Below are 12,769 nucleotides of genomic sequence, written 5' to 3' on the forward strand. Positions count from 1 at the left end.
AAAGTGTCATCCCTGATTAGCCTGTGCAGACTGCACAGGCTAATCTAGGACAACACTTTACGCACATGTATTATGCACAGTTTTCTCAGAACATGACTCATGTTCGGAACATTTCAGGTTGTCATTTTACATCATATGCTGTCAAAGGCTCAAGTGAGAGCCCGACCCTCTGTCCTTTGGTGCTACAAAAAAGAACTAGGCTTCAGCAGGTACTCGTCTTAATCACATTAAATAATTTAGCCTCATTCTCAAAAAACGGGTCTAAATACATGTGCATAAAGTGTAGTCCCAGATTAGCTTGTCCCAACAGGATAATCAGGGATAACTCTTTTCGCTTCAACTGGACATGTGCTTAGAAATATTTTCCTTGAAGTGAAATATTCCTTGAAAGCATAAAGTGTCATCCCTGATTAGCCTGTGCAGACTGCAGAGGTAATCTTGTAAGACACTTAATGCACATGCATTTAGACCATATTTGTCAGAATGAGGCTAAATTAATGTTTATAAATTTAAATTTAATTTTATTACTGCAAAACTGAACTGTACTGCTATATGTATGAAGCAGTTTAGTTTAAAGTCATTTGTTATATTCTGTACCAAGTATAATTTACTGACAACTGCAGGTTAAATGTTATCAAAAATTAAAGTTTTTTGTAAGAACCAGACACTTTTTATAGTACATATAGGTTAGTTCATTAATAATTTAAATGCTTTTGCAGATGAATGTATTATTGCTATAAAAATGCTTTTGCAGATGAATGTATTATTGCTCTAAAAATGCTTTTGCAGATGAATGTATTATTGCTCTAAAAATGCTTTTGCAGATGAATGTATTATTGCAACTTCAATTTTTTTTAAATTAAACGCCATGAGTCAGAAGTTATTAAAATGACAACTGCTGGACTCAGTAGATATGTTTACCCGTTATTGACACATTTTTCAGTCATCGCAAAAAGCGGATGCGTCAGCTTCAGAAAAAGATTGCCAGTGGCAAATTGGATGTGAAGGAGGACGACCCTTTTGAGTTATTCATCTCAGCCACTTCAATACGATACTGTTATTATTCAGAGACCCATAAGATTCTGGGAAATACGTACGGAATGTGTGTCTTACAGGTGACCATTCCCCCCCAACGTATTTAAAATAATTAAGTTTCTTGTTATTCCACTGTAACAAAATAACTCTTATCCCTCAAGAAGTAAAGGTTGGGGTTGTACGTAAATCACCATTGGCATCTCAGACTCAGAAAAAGTCTGTCAGCCTAGGACAATGGTCATGGAAAATGGTTCTCTCAGTGTGAATCTTCTCTGAGTCGGCAAGGTTCTAAGATAAAAATTCTGTATGTGACATTGCCAAGTTGTCTTCAACAACGTTTTGTTACAGTATCCCCCTTGGGTAAAAAATGGTCGTGCCCTGCAGGTCTAAAAGCTTATATAGCTCAGCAATTCTAAGAATCTTTTCCTCTGATACAACACAACCACAGGTTTATTATTATACCCCCATTACCATTGGTAATGGAGGCTGTATAGGAGTCACTTTGTCGGTCAGTCTGCCAGTCTGTCTGTCCCAAGATTGCATGCGATCTTCACAAAACTGGGTCACAAGTTGTATCTAGATGATGTCGAGGTCAAGTTTGAATATGGGTCATGTCGGGTCAATAAACTAGGTCACGGGGTCACTAAGTGCGTTTTTAACTGAAAGTTTGTCTGGACCAAAACTATGTCATTAATCATTAGATTTTTAAATGACTTGGTACATTTGTTCACCGTCATGGGATGGTATGTCATGTGAAAGAAGTACGTTAATATCTCCAAGGTCAAGGTCACATTTGGAGTTTCCCATAAATAAGCTTTTCCGGGCAATAACTTTGTCATTTATTGTGAGATTTTAAAATCATTTGGCACATTTGTCCACCATCATTGAACGGCGTGTCATGCGAAAGAATTATGTCGTTATCTCTAAAGTCAAGGTCACAGTTTGAGTTCAAAGGTCAAAAATTGCCATAAATAAGCTTGTCCAGGCAATAACTATGTCGTTCATGGTGAGATTTTAAAATCATTTGGCACATTTGTTCACCATCATTGGACATTGTGTCATGCGAAAGAATTATGTTGATATCTTCAAGGTCAAGGTCACACTTTGAGTTGAAAGATCAAAAATGACCATAAATGAGCTTGTCCTGGCCATAACTATGTTGTTTATTGTTGAGTCACTAGTTTAGTGATAGCTATTATAGTGTACCATAATTACGCTATGTTTTCGGACACTTAAAAATAATAATTTTTTTTTTCGTGTCTGAAAACTTAGATACGAAAAATATTCACAAAACATAGGTGTCCGAAAACTTAGAGTCGAAAATTGAAGTGTCAGAAAATAGCGTCAATTGTATAAACGACTACCAATAATAGCACACGCTTGTAAAATACCAGGCCGTATAGTATAAATTACAGTTATATATGTTTGCACTGCAGTTTAAATAATTTTAAATGCTTAATTTTTTTTGACATAAAGTTACTACAAGGTTGTACTTTGACCAACGAGTTCAAAGATTAGCATGTGATGTACCGATACTCTTTAGTATGAACCTGTAATTAACGCAATAAAAAAAGCAAACTATGAATTCATTCTTTGTTCATTTCCGATAGTTGTTGTCTAAAACCTTCTGTTGTTCGTAAAAATTGCAATAGGGTGCATCCACTTTGGAGCGATTAGTATTTATCACAGTTATTTTACTGAGAAGGGTTAGTACCATTGCAGTAGATAATTGAACTGTTAATTGGCACTACCCCTGGTAATTGTCATAACGCTTATGCTATCGGGCGAAACCATTGTTTAAAACCCATTAACAAGGTTATTTACCCAATAACCCAAATGTAATGGTCCGATGCCCTCAGACATGTACCTGCCAGATTTTATGATGTTAATCTGGTTGTAAAACCCCATGATCGAAGTGTCATTAGATATTGGAAACAGGACCGATATTTGGTAAAAAAGCGCTGTAGAATATACTGTCCGAAGACTTAGAGACATTAATTATGGACGAAAACTCGTGTGTCCGAAAAAATTAAGAGTCGTGAAAAATAATTATTTTTGCTAAAAAAAGTGGTGTCCGAAAACTTAGAGTGTCCGAAGACATAGAGTAATTACGGTAATATTGATGATGATGAATATGATGATGATGATGAGTTTTTATTGTAATTACTTCATTGAAACATTGTGAACAAGCAATTAACCACATATTAACCCAATCATCATATATAATTCTCTAAGATTTATTTACAGGATTTTGAAGCGATGACTCCTAACCTGTTAGCTCGCACAGTGGAGACTGTGGAGGGGGGAGGCATCATCACTATACTTCTTAACTCCATGAAGTCACTCAAGCAGCTGTATGCCATGTCTATGGTAGGGTATAAAATCATTCTTGATTTAACTTTTTGTTTTTATCAGCCAATATAGAAGATTTATTTAACCCTTTAGATTTTGGAATTATATTGCATAGAAGCTGGAAAGAAAGAAGTATTTACATTGCTGATATTTCATGGTATTTATAATATCTTCTTGTATATTATTATTATGGATGGAAAATTCAAGAAGTATTTGATTGAAAGATGGAACATTGATCTTGCAATGGTTTATCCTGTTTACAATTGATTAATTATAAAGCACAATGTGTCAATTTGTTTTGAAAAAAAAAAGGAATTCAATACTTAAATAACAAATAACAAATTGAGCTGCGTTCTGAGAAAACTGGGCTTAATGCACGTGTGTTAAGTGTCATCCCAGATTAGCCTGTGCAGTCTGCACAGGCTAATCAGGGACGACACTTTCCACTTTTAAGGTATTTTAATGCCCTTGGTAGTGTGGCATATAGCAGTTGAACTGTCCGTCAGTCTGTCCGTCCGTCTGATAACTTCAACATTGGCCATAACTTTTGCAATATTGAAGATAGCAACTTGATATTTGGCATGCATGTGTATCTCATGAAGCTGCACATTTTGAGTGGTGAAAGGTCAAGGTTATCTTTCAAGGTCAAAAGTCAAAAAGTACAATCCAAGGGAAGTAATAAGCTTTAAAAGGTAGAGCTGCAACGATTCACCAACAGCTCGATTCGATTCGATTTCGATTTCAGACACTCCGATACCGATTTTTTCGATTCGATTCATCTTTAAACCTAGTTTCATCATATATTCACTCTTATGCCTCAAAATTAACATTTCTGTTCAAATGTGATTTCAATAAAACACATTAAAAAGAAAAGCAAATTAGGAATTTTAATATAAAAACTTCTGACTAGAAGATTGTGTTAATTACACAATAATATAAAAAATAAATAAATAATCATAAGAACGTATCTGGAATCAGTTGAATGGTAGTACTATCACATAATACTTTTACCCAAAACCGCAATAAGCATGTCTGCCATTGTGACATGACAGCATCACCTGTTACCTGTAGGACAAATCACATTCTCTGATAAACTTAACAAAATTCCAACAGAAATAGAACTACTTTTCTGGCTCGCGACTTCAGAAGTTGCACTTGTGCGACCTCTTAGTCTTGCTAAATCAACGTTATGTTTTTGTTTGACATGTTGCATTAGATTAGTGGTTAAGCCGGACTTTGCGTACGCCACATCCGTGTAGTACAGTTTACACTTTGCTTTATCGGTAGGGCTACCAAACCCAAAATACTGCCACACTTAGGCGCATCTGATAATTTCAATTTGTCGGAAACAACTTGTTCAGCCATTTTGACGCTTTTTCCGAAAGTAGACCTTAACGCGCTTATTGATTGGATGACTAAAGTAATAAGCAACCAATCGCGCGGGTCCTAATTACAGGTAAACATAAAACCTTCACCTTCCCGTATCAATAGTCAGAATACAGCGTTCTTTACGTATTTATGTATATATGTATATATTTTAAAGAATCGAATCGAATTTGGTAGGTTTGGTATCGTAATCGAATCGAAGCATTTCGAATCGATTTTCGATGAATCGGATCGAATCGTTGCAGCTCTATTAAAAGGGAGATAATTTCTAAACCGGCCAATGATATATTGAAATTTTAATTCAAAGCGGCGCAATAGGGGGCATTATGTTTCTAACAAACACATCTCTTGTTAGTTTCAAGGATGTCCCTCCTTACCGAAAATCAAGTTTAGGCGGAAATTGTCGTCCCTGATTCGCCTATGCGGACTGCACAGGCTAATCTGCGAAGACACTTTACACACAAGCATTAAGCCCATTTTTTTCAAAACAAGGCTCAATTAATCCTAAGGCAAAAAGTTCAAAGTAGGTTAAACAATAATGTGCACATATGAATATTCATTTAAATAGGTAAGCTATTCTGTAAACATTCTACATTGTAATTTGTTAATCTTGTTTATTGTTACAATGTTTGTTTTTTCGTTCAAATTTCTGCTTATGGATCACATTTTTAGCTCATCTATTTTTTGAAAAAAAATTATGAGCTATTGTCATCACCTTGGCGTCGGCGTCGGCGTCCGGTTAAGTTTTGTGTTTAGGTCCACTTTTCTCAGAAAGTATCAATGCTATTGCATTCAAACTTGGTACACTTACTTACTATCATGAGGGGACTGGGCAGGCAAAGTTAGATAACTCTGGCGTGCATTTTGACAGAATTATGTGCCCTTTTTATACTTAGAAAATTGAAAATTTTGGTTAAGTTTTGTGTTTAGGTCCATTTTATTCCTTAAGTATCAAAGCTTTTGCTTTCATACTTGCAACACTTACTAACTATCATAAGGGGACTGTGCAGGCAAAGTAATGTAACTCTGACTGGCATTTTGACAGAATTATGTGCCCTTTTTATACTTACAAAATTGAAAATTTGGTTATGTTTTGTGTTTAGGTCCACTTTATTCCTACAGTATCAAAGCTATTGCTTTCATACTTGCAACACTTATTAACTATCGTAAGGGGACTGTGCAGGCAAAGTTATGTAACTCTGACTGGCATTTGGACGGAATTATGGGCCCTTTATACTTAGAAAATTGAAAGTTTGGTTAAGTTTTGTGTTTTGGTCCACTTTACCCCTAAAGTATCATAGATATTGCTTTCATACTTGGAACACTCGCAAAATATCATAAGGGTACAGTAAAAGGACAAGTTGCATAACTCTGGATGTCATTTTTACGGAATTATGGCCCTTTTTTGACTTAGTAACTTTGAATATATGGTTAAATTTTGTGTTTCAATCCACTTTACTTCTTAAGTATCAAGGCTATTGCTTTCAAACTTCAAATACTTTCATGCTATCATGAGGTTACTGTACCTGGCAAGTTGAAAACGGTTAAAAAACAAAACTATTTATTTTGATTATTTTATGTTTAAAAAAAAAAAAACGTCCAACCATAGCACCCAAGAATCCCCCTCCCCCCACCCGAATCCCCCCCCCCCCTTATTTTTTTTTTTTTTAAGATCATCTCACAAATTACCACCACACCCTCATACTATACCCCCCCCCCCCCCCCCACCTCACCCCCCCCCCCATTTTTTTTTTAAACGGTTAAAAAACACAAATATTTATTTTTATTATTTTATGTTTGAAATACCGTCCAACCATCGCACCCAAGAATCCCCCCCCCCTTTCCCCCCCCCCCCACCCCCCACCCCCCACCCCCCCGATTTTTTTTTTCCCTTTTTTCGCATTTTTGGAAGATAATGTAATAAATGTCCACACCCCCACACAATGCACCCCTCTTCACTCCACCCCTCCCTCCTTTGTGATTGAAAATGAGAGTCCCTTCACCTTTAAAAAGAAAATAGATGAGCGGTCTGCACCCGCAAGGCGGTGCTCTTGTTCATGTGTGTTATCACCGCAAAAGGTGGAGGGATATAGCATTGGCCTTGTCTGTCCGCCCATCCGTCTGTCACAAACTGTTTATAGCTTTATCTTAGAAACTGCAGTATATTTGATATCAACATGAAACTTCATGGGTATAAAGATATCAAAAAGGAGAAGTACCATGCACAAAAACCAAAACCCTACACTTTCTTGAATAAGAGTTATTTCCCTTTGTTGTATTTGCATGATGCAAAGTTTCAGGGCTATATCTCAGATATGATACAAGATTTCAACAGGAAACTTCATGGGTGGATAAATTCAATGAAGAGAAGTACCATGCAAAAGAACCATAACCCTAATGAAATTAGGGTTATTTCTCTTTGTTAGGATTCTACCATACATCAAAATATTTGCACCCATCCATAAACACAATTTATTTTGCGTGGGATATTAATTCATCAAATGTGCTTGATTTATCAGTATTAACAACTGTTTGCTAACAATTGCAGGATGTCCACTCTAGGTACAGAACAGAGGCTCACCAAGATGTTGTGGGACGCTTTAATGAAAGGTAGGTATATACCATCGAAGAGAATTTGCGCTAGCATGTATTTAGAAGTAGATTTGTGCTGCATCTTTTGTTATTACAACCACACAGGATGACATGCAAAATATAAACACAAAATACATGGTGCACCTTGTTAAAAGATGAACCAGTGATACCTTTCTCTTTTGGTAAACTGTGTGTGCTATCTTCACAATTTTTGGAAGATGAATGATCATAATTATCTAAAAACTTGAAAGTAAATTTTACCATAACAGTCTTTAAAATTACCTGCTTGCTCAAAGTCAGAGACAACAATTAATGGAAAAGTAAAAATGTTGACCTGAGATGAATTTTGAATTACAAAATATACAAATGAGTTTATCAAACATAATAAGTGTCCTCTTGGTAACCAAACATAAGCTAAGATTATTTTTTCTTGGGGATCTTTTTACCTGATTTTGACTGTATGGAACTTCATTGTCATCATTTGAACAATTAAGGTCACATCTTAGTCAATTTAAACAATGTAATGGTTTTTTTTGGACAGGTTGATGCTGTATTGTTTATTCCAATCATTGGCAAATGGTGTTAACAAATGGTGTTCTGAGTGCCAGATTGAAAACAGACTTGTTGTTTCCAGATTCATCCTGTCACTTGCCTCCTGCCGGCACTGCATGGTGATAGACGACCAGTTCAACCTGCTGCCTTTCTCCTCCCACATGCTGCACATACATCCCCTGCCTGCCAAGTCTGGGGTGAGCTCGCAACCAATAAATAATTGCAAATCAAACACATTTAGATATTAGTTGCAACATTTAAACTCCCAGATTTATGACCCACTGTACTATGTTCTCGTGTCCTGAAAATACTAACGAAAAACTAGTTTAAATATGTCCATTTTCTTTTACAGTTAAGATCTAATATATAATATAACATAATGATAAACATTGAATTGCTGATATATATGTTTGAAATAAAAAAAAAAAAATTTGTATGAACCACAATCACACAGTCTCTCTATGAATTATCAGTATGTTGTCATATATATCCTCTAACATTTTTTAGGACTCAAAAAAAAATCCTAATGATAAGTAAACCTAAATTAGTTTGGATATTAATATTTCTTATCTATACATATGTATGTTTGTATGAAATGACAACTTTTATCTTACCTGGCCAGGAGGAGAATATCTCTGCCCAGGAGCAAGAGTTACGGGACTTGAAGGATTCCTTGCAGGATACACAGCCCGTTGGGGCCCTGGTGAAATGTTGCAGAACATTTGATCAGGTATACAATGGTTGTGCAAACAGTTTGTGTATACCTCAAAATGTACTATTTCTTTCAATGCCATTCATATATAAGAGTTTCTGAAAACCTCGATGTATTAAGGTGAAGTCCATATACTTACCGGTATGTATTATTTGTGACATTGAACAATTTACATTGATAGAAAAGATATATGTTTTATTGTTTGTAACCAAGATTTTGTTCTTTTGGTATCTATATATTTTATCTAAACCTCTTAATACTTCTAATTAATTTTACTTTAAATTACATGTACAATAAAAGTATTTAAACTACGAAGTATTTGACTATTGTAATTTAACATCTATATGTGTGCTTTGGCTTGTTTTATTAAATTTACAATAAAAATATCCTGTTCCTTTCATTCTATGATATGTCCTTCATTTCACATAATTCTTGTATCCCATTTTATCCCTACAGGGCAAGGCTTTGCTAAAGTTTGTAGAAGCAATATCAGAGAAGACCCTAAGGAGCACTATTGCTATGACAGCGGCCCGTGGGCGAGGCAAGTCTGCAGCCCTGGGGCTCGCTATAGCAACTGCAGTCGGGTTTGGCTACTCTAACATATTTGTCACTTCGCCAAGCCCGGAGAACTTAAAAACACTGTTCGAGTTCATTTTCAAAGGATTTGATGCCCTGGAGTACCAGGTACAGTTGGATTGTCTGACAATTAGGATATGGTATGTTGTATTTAGAAATGAGCATAAATCTATGAATTATTTACTTTTTGATGCCCCCGAAGGAGGGCATATAGTGATCACACTGTCCATATGTCTGTCCGTCCGTCCGTCTGCCTGTCTTTCTGTCACACTTTGCATTAAGGTTTCGAAAAATGCTCATAACTTCTATGTCGCTTCAGATGTAACATTCATATATGGTATGCATGTGTATATGGACAAAGCCTTTCCATTCAAATTTTGACACCTTTGACCTTGACTTTAAACTTAGGGTCAGCGTTTAGGTTTCGAAGAATGCGTTTAGGTTTTGAAAAATGCTCATAATTTCTATCAAAGCGTTATGCCATCCAATGGAGACTGCTCTTGTTCTGTGGTTGACTGCATTGTTTCTAAAATTTGCTATGAGAATGTATGTACAAACACAGAATAAAAGGTGTGTATGTGCTTTCAATAATTGATAGCTGGTCAATTAACAAGGGAGAGCATTGTGCAATGGCACTTACTATAATAAGACAACTGTTAATGCATCCATATACTAAGATACTCAGATTACTCTCCCTTGAATGTCATGATTTCTGCTAAAATGAGCTGGGTTTTATTGTTTGAAACGTTGACCCATTGTAATGTTTATGTTAAAAGAAAACAATGTAGGCTGGCTCATTGAACTGTAATTCTTTGCAGGAACATCTAGATTATGAGATAATACAGTCTACCAATCCTGACTTCAACAAGGCCATTGTGAGAGTCAACATTTTCAGAGAGCACAGACAGACAATTCAGGTGAAATTCTAAATTTTGCATCACTCAAAATTAAGCCCCTATCATATTTCTTCTCAGTACTATCTATGCAGTTGTATAAGTTACAATCATTTTATGACTGCTTGTAATAATGATGAAACTGGTATACAATGGGAGGCGGAAAACTACAACGGGCGAGGCATGGTATGGCAAGGGGGGGTTAGAGGGTTAGGGTTAGGGTTAGTGTTAGGGGTCGGGTTAGGGTTTGGGTTAGCCTAAACCCAACCCTAACCCTAATCCGACCCCTAACCCTAACCCTTACCCTAACCCTTTTTGGGGGTTATCACCCCTGACCATGCCTCGCCCGTTGTAGTTTTCCGCCTTCCGTATACAATCGAACAAGCAAACAAATCAATATAAGTGATTCATATTTCCAATTATTTTTACAAAGTTATTAGATTGTATTTGTCCTTTTTTACCCTCTTTAATCAACATTCATCTGTTAACTTTGACTTACCCAGTTATTGCCTAAATAACAATATGCAAAAATGATACATAAAATTAAAATTTCAGTGTACATCCTAATTTTAAAAATGCAGTGGAATGAAAACAAAAAGATCGACTTGAACTAGTTCCCACAATTAAGTTGTTAAGATACAAGAGATTTTTATTGCAATAAGAAATAAATAAAACATTTACATATTTGTGTCATATATTGTTTTATGGATTCTCAAAAGATGAAAATGATGTACTTCTTGCTAGGATAATAATGCCTCCCTTTATATTTTCTTGTCTAATATGCAGAAGGAAGGGCATGTCTTGCATTACTAGAGTTGACATATGATTGGCATTTTGTTATGTACAACACCATACTGTTATGTGCCATTTCTTCCATCCATAGCAGGCCCACAAACTATTTGCACTATTGAATTAACAGTATGAGTCGTGTTCTGAGAAAACTGGGCATAATGCATGTGCGGAAAGTATCGTCCCAGATTAGCCTGAGAAGTCCGCACAGGCTAATCAGGGACGACACTTTCCGCCTAAACTTGATTTTCGGTAAGGAGGGACTTCCTTTAAACGAAAAATGTCATAAAAGCGTAAAGTGTCCTCCCTGCTTAGCCTGCGCAGACTGCACAGGCTAATCTGGAACAATACTTTACGCACATGCATTAAGCCCAGTTTTCTCAGAAAACGACTCGTATGCATGGCAGATTGTACTTACACCACATCCTACCTCTCTGTTCCAGTACATCCACCCATCTGACGCCCACAAGCTTGGCCAGGCTGAACTAGTGTGTATCGATGAGGCAGCTGCCATACCTCTCCCATTGGTGAAGAACCTCCTTGGACCTTACCTTGTCTTCCTCTCATCCACTATCAATGGGTATAGGCAGTTTAGAGGATTGCTTTATCTATATTAACCCATTTATGCCTAGCGTTTAGAAAAAAAGGTCTTGGCAAACAGCGTAGACCCAGATGAGATGCCGCATGATGTGGCGTCTCATCTGGGTCTGCGCTGTTTGCCTTAATGAATTTCTGTAAGAAATATTATAAATATAGAAATAAATGTACTAGACATCCCTAATTTGGGAAATAAATTGATCCAATTGAAAAAAATGGGTCCACTAGGCATAAACGGGTAAAAAGTTTAGTATTATTGAAAACTACGTTAATTATGTTCTATTTTAATTGATTGCATCATGATGAGGTATGCAACTTCCAAAACATCTTGAACACTGCAGTTTTTATTTAACTAAGAGTAAAATACATTCTCAGTTCAGTGTTTTTTTAGGTCACCTGAGCACAACGTGCTCATGGTGAGCTTTTGCGATCGCTTTTTGTACGTCGTCCTTTGTCCGTCGTGCTGCGTCAACATTTGCCTTGTTAACTCTCTAGAGTCCACATTTATTGTCCAATCTTCATGAAATTTTGTAAGAATATTGGTTTTAATGATATCTTGAATGAGTTCGAAAATGGTTACGTTTGCTTGAAAAACATGGCTGCCAAGGGGCGGGGCATTTTTCCTTATATGGCTATATATGGCTATAGTAAAACCTTGTTAACATTCTAGAGGCCACAGTTATTGTCTGATCTTCATAAAACTTGGTCAGAAGATTCACCCCAATAATAACTTGGAAGAGTTCGAAAATGATGACGGTTGGTTGAAAAACATGGCCGCCAGGGGGCGGGGCATTTTTCCTTATATGGCTTTTGTAAAACCTTGTTTACACTCTAGAGGCCACATTTATTTTCCGATCTTCATGAAACTTGGTCAGAAGATTTGTCCAACTGATATCTTGGATGAGTTAAAATATGGTAACCTTTGCTTGATAAACATGGCTGCCAAGAGGCGGGACATTTTTAGCTCATCTATTTTTTGAAAAAAAATTATGAGCTATTGTCATCACCTTGGCGTCGGCGTCGGCGTCCGGTTAAGTTTTGCGTTTAGGTCCACTTTTCTCAGAAAGTATCAATGCTATTGCATTCAAACTTGGTACACTTACTTACTATCATGAGGGGACTGGGCAGGCAAAGTTAGATAACTCTGGCATGCATTTTGACTGAATAATGTGCCCTTTTTATACTTAGAAAATTGAAAATTTTGGTTAAGTTTTGCGTTTAGGTCCACTTTTTTCATAAAGTATCAATGCTATTGCATTCAAACTTGGTACACTTACTTACTATC

The 12,769-nt window shown here is 36.4% G+C and overlaps 1 protein-coding gene across 2 annotated transcripts in view; it reads left to right on the forward strand.

Annotated features, from left to right (window-relative positions):
* LOC127847715 (RNA cytidine acetyltransferase-like) overlaps positions 1 to 12,769 on the forward strand; it is a 46,956-nt gene that overhangs the window by 6,188 nt on the left and 27,999 nt on the right. For both annotated transcript variants that reach the window (XM_052379805.1, XM_052379807.1), the window contains exons 3-11: positions 118 to 209; positions 944 to 1,115; positions 3,283 to 3,405; positions 7,322 to 7,383; positions 8,000 to 8,114; positions 8,540 to 8,647; positions 9,086 to 9,313; positions 10,024 to 10,122; positions 11,331 to 11,467. In XM_052379805.1, the coding sequence (XP_052235765.1) occupies positions 118 to 209; positions 944 to 1,115; positions 3,283 to 3,405; positions 7,322 to 7,383; positions 8,000 to 8,114; positions 8,540 to 8,647; positions 9,086 to 9,313; positions 10,024 to 10,122; positions 11,331 to 11,467 (1,136 nt within the window). The remainder of the gene's footprint in view (positions 1 to 117; positions 210 to 943; positions 1,116 to 3,282; positions 3,406 to 7,321; positions 7,384 to 7,999; positions 8,115 to 8,539; positions 8,648 to 9,085; positions 9,314 to 10,023; positions 10,123 to 11,330; positions 11,468 to 12,769) is intronic.

This window comes from Dreissena polymorpha, chromosome 10 (assembly GCF_020536995.1).
Source record: "Dreissena polymorpha isolate Duluth1 chromosome 10, UMN_Dpol_1.0, whole genome shotgun sequence".
NCBI classification, from domain to species: domain Eukaryota; kingdom Metazoa; phylum Mollusca; class Bivalvia; order Myida; family Dreissenidae; genus Dreissena; species Dreissena polymorpha.